Source organism: Episyrphus balteatus, chromosome 1, assembly GCF_945859705.1.
Source record: "Episyrphus balteatus chromosome 1, idEpiBalt1.1, whole genome shotgun sequence".
NCBI lineage: Eukaryota > Metazoa > Arthropoda > Insecta > Diptera > Syrphidae > Episyrphus > Episyrphus balteatus.
Window position 1 is genome coordinate 140,463,780 of NC_079134.1, and position 12,936 is coordinate 140,476,715.

Genomic DNA, 12,936 nt, shown 5'->3' on the forward strand with positions numbered 1-12,936 from the left:
TCGTATTGTAGAAGTAATCTAACTCCGAAACTCTCCATGTACTAGTCAAAAGTGAGAAAAAAGCTAGTTTTTTGCTAGTAGGCCGAGAAAATTTTGGGAGTAGAGGTATAACCAAAATATAAGTACGCAGTTTTGCTGCCATACTCGTGTTAATGTCGATTTCAAAGGTCTGACAACTCTAATTTTGGGCTTTATACGGTTTTTGGGGGGTTAAATAACGTAAGTTTTCCAGCTAACGTGAATGGGCTAAATTTATACTATTTGAAATTATAAATATAAAAGCTGATGCTCTATTATTTTTCCTAAATCTGGACACCTTAATCTCGGCTATGGGGTTAATAGAACTCACGATATAAGCTTTTTTAACTAACCATATCAGGCTTTTCAATTCAAATAAACAAACAAAAATCGAAACAAAAAAGCCTCTAAAACATAATCGTATAAACGGCTTATATCTTGAGTTCTATTGGTCACATCCTCAAGATTGGGGTGTCTAGATTTAGGAAAAATAATAGAGCATCAGCTTTTATATTTATAATTTCAAATAGTATAAATTTAGCCCATTCACGTTAGCTGGAAAACTTACGTTATTTAACCCCCCAAAAACCGTATAAAGCCCAAAATTAGAGTTGTCAGACCTTTGAAATCGACATTAACACGAGTATGGCAGCAAAACTGCGTACTTATATTTTGGTTATACCTCTACTCCCAAAATTTTCTCGGCCTACTAGCAAAAAACTAGCTTTTTTCTCACTTTTGACTAGTACATGGAGAGTTTCGGAGTTAGATTACTTCTACAATACGATGGTTACAATAACAATTGTGGGCTCATTTTATAGGTAATTATAAGTACTATAATTCATTCTTGAAGAATTATCCAAACAAATCAAAAGTTCGTCAGATATATGAAAAAATGTCATTTTGTCCCAACCTTGCGATACAAACCCGCACTTTGACCAACTATAAAATTTTATTTAATCAACTCACGGAATTGTTTTGTATATCATTGTTTAGATAATTTTATTGTTAATAAGTCCTACCTTTGTCATTTTCTGTTAAAATGAATAACAATGGAGCTATTCAATAAAAACGCTACCAATCTCTTTTCCAAGATGGCGGCTGTTCCCAACCTCCAATTTTCCCAACAAATTGACTTTTATGATAAGGACAACCACCCGAACACATTCCATGAAAAAAATTTTGTCCCGCGAAAAATGCGATTTCATGCCCATATTTTGACTAATTGCCCTGAGCTAATAAGCTATATTTTTTTTTATTTTAAGCGTTTAAGTGCGATCTGTGCTTAAATATAGGTTTAAATCATTTTTAACATTATTTTAACTTATACAGGGTGTCCCAAAAGTCAACGTCGAATGTATACATAAGATATCCTCGTTTTCGTCATTAACAGAATGCTAACCAGTGCTGCTATTTCGAGTTTTGAAAAAAACATGATAAAAAACATGATTTCAGTTCAAAAAACATGATTTAAAAAAAAAATGAAAAAAACTGATAGAAAATGAACAACCACATCGTGACTAGGGAGGAATGAAACAAATTATTTCGAGTTTATTTTATAAAATAGTATTAATAAAGTATCAAAGGTATAACTACATAGGCTCCGTTTTGCAAAAATTCTAAAAGTGAACAATTTTAAACTCATTTTATGATGCAGAAAGTTTAGATCTTGGCTTCAAACATTTTGCTTATAGCTTATTTTTCCGAAAAAATGGACTTTGTAGGAAAAAATAGTTTTTTGTTTTTTTAATTTTCCCACTTTTTTCAAAAAGTTGTAGTTGTAGTTATAACTTAAATTACTAAATGGCAGGAATAAAACTTGAAAACATAAATAAGATTATAATTTGTACGCATTTAAGATTAATTTCATATAAATACTTCATGTATTCGGTAACTTATTAAAAATAACTTATTAAAAATAAAAAGTGCCTTATCTTGCGCGCAGAGGCATCGTCTGTTTTTATTTCATGAATCGATAGGGGTCTATAAAAGCTTTAAATCAAATTTTCACTAACTGACCATTCTTTTTCAATATCAATATGAGTTGTTCGCGAATATCTAAGCTCCAATATAAGTCGTACTTAAGGCAAAAAATAAAGCAAAATATAAAAATGGCAGTGCTTAGCTTGTTTCTTGAAAACAAAATTCGAACAAAAACAACAACATACAGTTTGACAGTTTTCAAAAATCTATTTTGAGATCTTCTTCAAAAAAGCAAGTGTAGAAAATCCTGTTCTGATCAATTCCAGACAGGGTCCTTAAATACAATTAAATGATATTTACTCAAGTGTTTTCTAAAATTTTATTTGCAATTACACTGGTCTGCAAGGAAATCCTCCTTTAAATAATACTTTTCTAAAGGATTTTTGTATGCTGATTCCGAATCTGAAGTCAGAATTGACCTAGCACGTCACGTTTTTTTATATATTCCCGTTAGAAAATCTCAAAAACCCATTTTTTTTCTGTTTTCGAAGAAATATTTTAGCATAATGTAGGTATTTTTTTTCAATTAAAATTGATACGGTTTATGAAAGAACTTATTTTTTTCTTTCAAATTCAATTTCAATCTTCTCAATATCTCTTTTCTTCTCCGAGATATCTTAATTTAAGTAATTTTAGTAGGTTTGGCATATCATACCATAAAGAAACTGATCTCTAAAAATTAATATATCTTTCTCCCTAGAACAAAAGTATACTTTTCTAATGGACTTTAGTGTGCTGATTTTGAATCCGAACTCAAAAAATTTGGGTCAGCTCTGGTTTTTGAGATATAGTAGTTTTTTTGAGATTTTCTAAAACAAAAACTTGATTTTGTGATACTTTAATGCGAATATCTCGAAATCCTGACGTGATAGATTTTTTGGACTTCGGATTCTAACTCAGCACATCAAAAAATATAAAAAAAAGTGTACTATTGATTCTAGGAGAAACAAATCTGAAGCTTTACAAGGCAGTTTATCGAATGGTTAATTACAAATAAGATATTTCTAAATAGAAAAATAGTATATAAAATTACAAAACACGTACAAATTTTGTTTAATGTATTTTATTTTTTCTTTACATATTTATTTTTTTAAATATAATGGGCATTGATATTTTACATTTTCCTTAATTAATTAATTAAGGTGCTTTTCTTCATGTATAGGATTTACTAAAAAGTGAAGGATTTCGAAATGTCTGTTTTTTGTCAATCAGTATTTTAAAAAAAGAGTAAACATGAATGTAAAAAACATATTTGGTGTCAATCGATAGGTCATATTATGAAGAAAAAGTCCTCCAAATTTGAGCTCAATGCGACAAATAGTTTTTATTTTATACAAGTTCAAATGAATCTAAAAGGGTGATTTTTTAGAAACTACTCACATTTTTAAAAAATCATTTTTACAAAAATGGTACCAGATAGAATTTTTCTGAAACCAGATTTAGATTCAGGAAAGTCTAATCTTTCATAATATCAAACCATCAGACCAGTGTAATTTGTGTTTAATTGAGACCATAGGTACTCATTGGATCTACACCTAATAATTTTTTTTCCATAATAGAGTAATAACCAAAAATTTAAGTGAATGCGAAAAAGTACTCAGGAATACATTCGTTATTGATGAAAAAAAGTCATTACATTTTTTATTTGAGTTAAATTATATTTTAATGACATTTAAAACCTATTCTAACAAAAGCAATTTATGAACACTGTTCTATTTTTGCTACCAGGACTGTGTTTGGAAAGATAACACAAATTAAAAGTAACAGCTTTCTTTCAATTTTATTAGTGTTTAAGGGCCTTTGCTTGTTTCACAAAAAAAAAATTGCATTCGCACTATGCAATCAGCTTTTAAGCTATTGCAGGAATATAAGTGTATGACATTATTGTTTATTATTGGAACAGTACAATTTGTTATTTATTCTACCTCTAAAACTTATTAAAAGTGTGTTCTAAATCAGTGCAGTTAATGCAGAATTTGACAGCTTATTTAAAGTTGACATAACTACCAGTGGCGTACGTTGAGTCGCCGGGGCCCCGGGGTAAGACTAAATTTTGGGGCCCCTTTGATATTTGGGGGCCCCTTATATACAAAAAAAAGTACGTATACACCATACGTTTTTTTGTATGGCTTATTTATTTTTAGGTTTATTTTAATGTTTTAATATGTTCCTAATGTACTTTGTTATACTTACTTAAAATGTCTATCATAAAAGTAGTAAACACTTGTACTAGGGGCCCCCAAAATAAATTTTTTTTTTAGCTTAGAATTGATAGTTCTTGGGGTCTCTGTTCTGAAGTAATAAATACATATTTGATTTTCCATCATCAGACATAATTTTTTTTATTTTGGGGCCCTGAAAAATTATTTTTGGAGCCTCAAAATTAATTGCTTAGAGGCCCCTAAAAAATATATAATTTTTTTGGAGCCAAGAATTAATAAGTATTGGGGCCTCTGTTCTGAAGTAATATTCGGAATGCCACCCAATAACGTAATGTTTTTATGTTGGGGCCCCTGGATTGATATTTAATTTTCCATTTGATTGTTTTGAACCACTTTTGAGGATACTCAAATAATATTTTTTTGCTTTTTTGGGGCCCCTAATGTATTATTTGTGGCGGCAAAGATTTTTCCATCACACTTTAATTTTGCAAAATTTTTTGCAAAAGTTATTCAATAAAATCGTTGAATCTTTGATATTAAAAATTTCAATTATTTCGCTATGTTATTTGTATTTAAAATACCTACATAAGTAAATTTTATAACGAGGCTCAGAACATTTTAAGCTAAAATGAACTAAATTAACATCTTACCCAGAGTAGAAACGTACGACGTAGATGTACCCATTACAACAAAAAAAATATCGACCTACCTGCAATTCACCAAATGAAGAACTTCCTAAATATAACAGACTTAGCCAAAAATTTTAATTATAATTGTCTATCAACCATCATCGGAGGTTTTTAGCTAGCATAAGCTTAACCTTACAAAAACAGTGTTTTTATGTTACAGTATTTTTTACTTGTTGTATTTGTTTTAATTTTTCTAGTTTTTAAGTGTTTTTATTCCTTAACTTTTTCATATAATTTTAAAATAAAAATGAATCGATATTTATTCGGTAATGTTGTGAACCATCATGAAATTTCATTTGAAGAAATTGAATTTCTTTCACATAATGAAACACAAGAAGAAATTGATTTTGAGAAAAAAGTGAGTTAATTAATTAAGTTGCATTTTATATTAATAAATATGAAAACTGTTATAATGGTATAACTAAATACTATTTTAAAAACTTTGTACGAAAATCTAGCGATATGTGTTTTTTAGTGTAATCTTTTAATGATCGTCTAGTATTTCATGAGTTTGAACTAGAAAAATAAGTTTTAGTTTAAGCCAGATGTCGCTAAACCTGAAAGCACAACTTTTGGATTAAGAGAATCTTTATAGTTTAAAAAGTCTCAAAAATTTCCAACGAATATGATAGTATTGGTTAAATGATGCCTTAGGGGGATATCAATGAACTTTTAATAACCTTGGAAGAAAATTAACAACAATGAAATGTCATTCTTCTTTCTTATAAATTTAATGGTATTAAGTCACAGAGACCCAAGAAAATTATCTGCAAATACAGAACTCGGTGCAATTAGCAGTAAGGTAATGATAATGACAATGAGGGACAATTAAGGCTAGAAAAGTGAAAGCAAAATTGTGAAAATGTATGTTATGCTTGAAAACGTTTAAGAGTCCTTAATATTACCTACCCCAATGTTTTTTTTTTTAATGCAGGAATTAAATTTAAATTTAAAATTAAAGCCAAACAATTAGGAGTGATCAAGACTTTGGTTTTTTGAAAAAAAAAAAAAATTGGATTTCAAAAATGGAGTTAAGCCAACAAAAACAAAAAAATCATGTGTGCAATTCACACGTGGTAAAAGTGAAACCTTAAAAAAATCGAAAAATCTTATGTTTTTGTTTCCATCACCTTTAAATCCATTTTTTATATAACGATCTCTAATAAATTTTACATCATATAAAAGCTTATTGGTTCAGCTCAAAACATTCACCTAAATCATTTCTTTACGACATCTACAAAAAGAGTTAAAATTTTTTTAATGCAATCAATTTTCATCAAAAAAAAAGCAATAAACACAAACTTTTTTGCTTCCATCACCTTAAGTTTCATTTTTTTATATAACAACCTACATTTAATTTTATGTTATCAAAAAGCTTATTATTTCAGCTTTAATTATATGTTTCAATCATCAAGGTGTGACATAAGTTTATATCGTTTCAAATGACAGTTAAATTTTAGTTGTATTTTTTATTTAAAACTCAATTGATTAAAATCAAATATGAATTTGTTAAATTTGAGAAAAAAAAAGCAAAAAGTGTCTTAGTATCATTTAACCCCCTTAACATTCTAAGCAAGCTTCATATACGTCATTCTGGTGAAGATTAACCTTGGAAGATATTTCGGTTCTGTTCATTTGCACCAAATCTATCTTTAGAGTGTGAATACTTAATTCGAAAGTAAATTATATAAATCTTTTGTTTAAATAGATGCGACACTTGAAACATTATACTTGCATCAACAGTTACACACGCTTCTTTTAAGCTTAATTGCAGTTCAATAGAAATCGGGTTGATGGGTTGCTAACTACGAAATTCGGTGAAGAAATTTATGGTTTACTTTTGTTTTAAGAGAGTTTATGATTTATGAGAAATGAATTATGTTCCTTTAGGATGCTTGGAATTAAATGTTTTAAAAATCACATTCGCATATCGCATTTTAAGCAATATCATAATGAATTTAAAAAAAAAATCAAATCCACTAAGACGATATAATTTTTTAATAACATTTTTCATAAATGGTCTTAGTGTTAAGCAAGGCCACTTTTTTCAGTGTTAAGGATAAAGTTAACCTTAATTAACTTTTACATTTTCTTGAGTTCACTTTAGTGCTCCTAGGTTGGTAATAATTATGTTGGCAATCGAAAATCGAAATTGGTCAAAAGTCCACAGGAATTTCGTGTGAACTTTTGACCCACATGGGTATCCATAATTGATTAGTGGACTTATGACCGATCCAAGTGGGTCAAAAGTTTACTATACGGATTTTTAGCCTGTGGCCTTTTGACCCTGCACCACATTATTTTTACTTGATCTAGAGTTAACTCAAGAAAACAGAAACGTCACGTACAGGACAGACCAAAGTCATGTGGATAATAGAGGATGAAAAGTTAGTTTTTTAAAACGTGGTGTTATGATGTCAAATAAATTATTGCAAATTCGGAAATTTATACCAAATAAAACTCCTAAAATATGATAAGAATGTTAAAGGTATACTTTCATTAGTCATTTAATCTGCAACTCTAGATAGATGCAGACAAACAGACAGATGCGAGAAAGTGATATTACCAAGATTTTATCATTATTTTATTTTATTTGCGAAGACTTTTAAGATCACCAGTAAATAGTACCTACCTAATTAAGTATTTTGTTTGTATAACAAAAATTCGTTTCTAGAAATTTAATTATAGAATTATTAAACTAAAATTAAGTATATTATTTAAAAAGTATAAAATGAAATATTTAAATCACAAATCTTTTAACTTTATTTGCTTTAGTGAGCTGAGTATAGATTTTATAAAGACTTTTTGGTGGCATTTTTATAATAGACATTTATATAATTAGCAAGATCTAAAACAATTTTTTTCTTATGTTTTCAGAAACCACAGAAATGGGGTGCTCTACTGACATTGGTTGCATATGCCACAACAATTGGTGCTTCTGTTCCAATCGGATATTGCCTTGGATGTGTTAATAGTCCAGCATTGGTAAAAACACTTTTTGAGCAAACATTTTTGAACAGAATAAAAAATCCATTTTTTTAACTTAGTTTATCAAAAGTTGGGCAAATGTAACGCTTATTGAAAGATACGACTGGCATTTATCACAAAGCGAAATAGATGTCCTCTGGGCTTCAATTGTATCAATTCTCTTACTTGGAGGAATGATTGGTTCACTTTGTGGAGCTTGGGTTTCTGATAAATTTGGAAGGTTTGTTTTTTTTTTAAATTTCAAACAAAATGTTATCATTTTTAACAAAAATTATATTCGTCTTTCAGAAAAGGAGCAATTTTAATAGCTGGCGCACTTCTACTAATCTCTGCATTTATGTTTAACTTCTGTCGAGAGGCTAAATCCGTCGAACTTCTATTAATTGGTCGCTTTTTAGTTGGTATTTCATCAGGCATAACCTACACTGCTTTGCCTATTTATCTGCTAGAAATAGCTCCACCCCATTTACGTGAAACTTTGGGCGTCTTTTGTGCTGTTGGCGTTACAGCAGGCATAGTTGTTGGACAATTCTTTAGTTTACATATCGTCTTTGGAAATGAGCTATTATGGCACTATGCTCAAAGTGCATATGGAGCTTTAGTTGTTATTTGCTATCTTCCATCGGCTTACTTCCCAGAAAGTCCAAAATGGCTTTATCTGATTAAAGACGATGCCAAAGGAGCTCGCAGTAGCCTTAACCGATTGCGTGAAAACGATGAAGCTCAAGTCAATGCTGAAATGCTTGATCTTGAAGCTGAAGCTAATACCAAGGTTGAGAAGAGTAGTTTATGGTCGGTGATATCGAATCCAGCTATGACATTGCCACTTTTTGTTATATGCATCTATCAAGCTGGTCAACAGTTGTCGGGAATCAATTCGGTAAGTGATTTAAGAGGTTTTCAAAGTGACGCTGTTAACAACATTTTGTCTCCATTTTTTTTTTCAGATTTTCTTCTATTCAGTGCCGATATTTATGAAAGCTGGATTATCAGCTAACAATGCTGAATTGGCCAACCTTGGAGCTGGATGTATGAATTTGGCAGTTTCACTTTTGGGACCAATTCTAATGGCTAAGTTCAACAGAAGACCAATGATGTTAATTTCAAGCTCTTTTTGTTCATTCTTTTTGATAGCCATAGCTACATCTCTTTATTTCATTGTAAGTAGTCATCTCGAGACTCCTTAGCTTTTTATTATTTTGTGAGTAACTTTTGATTTTGTCTTTTCATAGGATGCCGCACCATGGGTAGCTTTGGCCTGTATTGGTTGCATTTTTGTTTTTATATTTTTCTTCCAATTTGGACTTGGTCCAATGCCATATTTTATTGGAGCAGGTAAATCTTTTTTTTTATTCTTTTATTCTTTTCACTAATAAAGATTTTTCTTTCAGAACTAGTTGAAGTATCTCCACGACCAGTGGCCATGTCATTGGGAAGTCTTACATCTTGGTTATGTAATTTAACTGTAGGCATGACATTCCCACCATTAAATGCGATGATTGGTTCATTAGTATTCTTGCCATTTGCTGTAGCATGTACGATTGTATTTTTCGTAACATTTTTCTTTGTTCCTGAAACACGAGGTCGTGATTCGTCACAATTAGCACCAATGATGGCTAATGGTTTTAAGTCTAAAATTAAGTAAATCCTATTAAGATATAATTTTTTTTTTGTTAAAGTTCAGTATTTTAGTGATAATTGTTAAGATATAGTTGGTAAGTTGTTTATTTTTTTAAAAAAACCTGCCTTGTAAATTATGTAAATTGAAAAAAAAAAAAAAAAATCCTGTATTATATTCTTATAACTGTTTTATTTAAGTGTACAAAGTTTTACAATTAAAATGATATGATAAAGAAAATAATGCAAACTACTCAACTAACAATTGCTACTATAAAGTTTTAAAAAAAATTACAGTAGTACATGAAAAGCTTTATAGAAGCAAGTTTGTTTGTTGGTAAAACTGCTTGCTTTTTTAATAGTATGATCGAGGTTTTCATTTATATAATTTTGTCAGTTGGAAGCCTTTTGTATGGACTGCAGTATTAAGGGGCACGGCAGTGTCCTGCCAAGTTCTCTAGCAACTTTGGCACTACACTCTTATTTACAGGATCCAAATCAGGCCATTTTCGGCCTATCTCTAAGTTCTTTACCAATAGAGGTAGAAGTTTCAAATTTGTAACATTTGAGCTAGTCGAAAGCAATCACTTCAGAAAATTTCAGCTAACGAGCACCAGTAGTTCCTGAGATATATGGTTTCAAAAACCACAAAAACCGTAACTGACTGGATGCTTGACTCACTTAATCACTGACAGTTTGGTGAAAAAAAAACTTATTTTTTAAATCCTAACTTTTGTTCTTGTAAATTTAGTTTAACCGTTATAGTAAGACTCTTCTGTGAAATCTCTAAAAAATTGTTCTTTGAAAATTACATACTATTTATAAATGTCTAAAGTGTGGTTCTAAATTTTCCAAATATTTTAAAGATCGACACTAGACAAGAGCAAGAAATTTGGTTCACTTTATATAGGCAGTTAAAATTAATATAAATAAAAATCTTATGATAGATCTTCCTTAGATTTTACTAAAATGTCGGATTTATTAATGTTTTTGTGTGCATTTAACCGTTTTGATTGAACTAAATTTTTTCGTATTGAGAAAGAAAATTCAATCATATGGTATCTTGCATTGTTAGAAGAATTTCAGATCTTATCCACCCAAATCAAAGACTTAAAGTCGCCATTAAAAATTAAAAAAAAAACTGTTTAATCGCATACAAATTTTAAAATTTCCCATTTTAGTGGTGACATGAAATTTAATAGACAGTGAATAAATTGGGCATCAATAAGACTAACCCTATATATAACCTACAAAATGAAGTCAACCGACTTTAAATTATTTCATCTTTCAAAATATTTGATATTTATGCAATTTATAAGTTCAAGTGACCTCTCAACTCCAAAAATTTATAAAGCGTTTCGCCCAGGTACGACAGTGGGCTCATCAGTTAGATCTGTCGTACCCTTACTAAGACGCTCCACTTAAAATAAAAATAATTTTAATAATTTTTTATTATTTTTGTTATTTTTTTTTCTTCGTTTGGTATATTTATGTCCACAGCTTACAAATTTCGCACATCTAACAAATCGCTGCCTCAAAACTATAATGTTCTATTTCGAAAAAAATGACTTTCTTATATCAAAATTTTCGTCTTTTCAATGGCTACAAGATTGTGTCCACAAAAATTTTATTTTTGGCTTAATATAATATTTATGGCCAAAACAAATATTCAATTTTCGGATATAGGTAATGGCTTATACTCAGTACTATAAAGTTCTTAGTTGACATAGAACAATTTGCGTCATTTGAACCCCATACAAAAATGACTACTATTAAGTTACATAGAAAATTTTACATTCAAAAATTAGCTGCCGGACTCCAAAACAAAATCCTTTAAAGCAATATTGAAAGGTCATGCGGCAGGTAGATTATGGCTTTTTTGAAAAAGTTACTGACAGTAATCAGCAATAGTTTGTAAGTAAGGTTCACTTGAATGTTTATTTAAATAATTGCTGTGTAATTATATTTTTTTGCTAATTTCTTGGGAAATACTAATTTGAAATCTTTGAAATTGCTTGGGCATGATGCACTTCATTAAATTTATGTTTTTTAATAAAAAAAAAAAACAACAAAAAGCTTAAAAAGCAATATAATTACCCGAAAAATACTGTTTGTCTTGACTGTAAGTTGGTTATTTTCATATACCATATCTATAATGTTGTATGTCGAACATAGAAATCAAATAAATGTTCTATGTCAAAACAGAAAAACGTTAATTAAACAGATTTCCAGCATCAAAAAAGAAATTTTAGCATTTGAATTGATAGATTACCCAGCTTCGGTAGTTAATTTTCTATTTTCATGCAAAAATACATAAAGGGTGAAATTCTGATACTCCAATTTTTGATATATTTTTTATATATAGGCATGTAAAATTATTTATTTTTAATGAATTTTATCTGTGCGAATTGACCTGATGGCGTATTTGAGATTTATGACCCATTTAAAAAAAGAAACTGATGCAATTGGAATGGCCACAAAAATTCAATTCGAGTCTAATGTTTCACACGGGACCTAAATGTCAAAAATAAAATTTTAGAGTAATATTCCTAATGTCATGCAATGCAATACTACACCTGCCACCCTCCTGAAGTGTTTTAAAAATAAAACTGAAAAAGTGTAATATTGCCTAATCGGCGTTATACTATGTTTCCACCTACGCTTAATCCAAGATTTAGCTAAGTAGATCTAGCTTAAATCTCGAGATTTATTCTAAATCTCGGCTTGAGGGTAGCTGAAAATCTTGGTTTTAGGCTAGGTGAACCTAAATCCAACATTTAGCTAAGTAGATTTAGAATAAATCTAGAGATATATTCAAAATCTACTTAGCTAAATCTCGGATTTAGGTCAGGTGGAAACGTAGTATTAGTTTGTGGAATTTGACTTTAGGTGTGTTTTGTATTACCACCGGGCTTAACTGGTTAAAAAAACGCCTCGGGGCCTTGCGATAAAAATTGGCAGCACATCAGTTTTGATGTTTTTAAACAAATTCTAAACAATTTACGAACAAGTTAATTTGGTAGCACAGATTTAAATCTGTTAAAAAAGTTAAGCCCAGAGAATTCTCCGGGCTAAACAACTAAGCCCAAGGGGTTAAAGTGTTGTTGCATTTAACATGTAAATTGCTTAGCCCCGACTGCGTTTTTTTTATCCAGTTAAGACCGGTGGTAATAAAAAACACCTTTTATTTCACTTTGCCATGGTAAAATAAGATCGAACGTCGTTATTATCACGACACCCTCTTTTATTTCATTATTTTTATTTTTTATTATATTTTTTTATTTGTTACACCCTGTTGCTTAAAAATTAAAAAATATTTTGGCATCACTTTTGACAAACCATCCACGCACACACACAAATTAATTTTGACTTTTCATATAAATTTCCCCTGCAATAATTTGATGCCCCCTTTTTTTGCACTTTGCAGGTTGTTGTTGTTTTTGTTCTTATTGGTGTTTGTTGTTGCCAGTTGCCACAGC

The 12,936-nt window shown here is 29.9% G+C and overlaps 1 protein-coding gene across 2 annotated transcripts in view; it reads left to right on the forward strand.

Moving 5' to 3' along the window:
* Positions 1–9,698, forward strand: part of LOC129907178 (solute carrier family 2, facilitated glucose transporter member 1-like) — a 48,618-nt gene extending 38,920 nt beyond the window's left edge. Inside the window, exons 1-7 of one of the 2 annotated variants that reach the window (XM_055983267.1) lie at positions 4,926–5,210; positions 7,730–7,837; positions 7,900–8,060; positions 8,129–8,720; positions 8,788–9,000; positions 9,073–9,175; positions 9,232–9,698. In XM_055983267.1, coding sequence (XP_055839242.1) covers positions 5,004–5,210; positions 7,730–7,837; positions 7,900–8,060; positions 8,129–8,720; positions 8,788–9,000; positions 9,073–9,175; positions 9,232–9,485 — 1,638 coding nt within the window. In that variant the 5' untranslated portion in view covers positions 4,926–5,003 and the 3' untranslated portion in view covers positions 9,486–9,698. Of the gene's footprint in view, positions 1–4,925; positions 5,211–7,729; positions 7,838–7,899; positions 8,061–8,128; positions 8,721–8,787; positions 9,001–9,072; positions 9,176–9,231 lie in introns of those variants that run through there. The other variant, XM_055983271.1, reaches the window with a different exon arrangement.
* Positions 9,699–12,936: the final 3,238 nt, after the last annotated feature.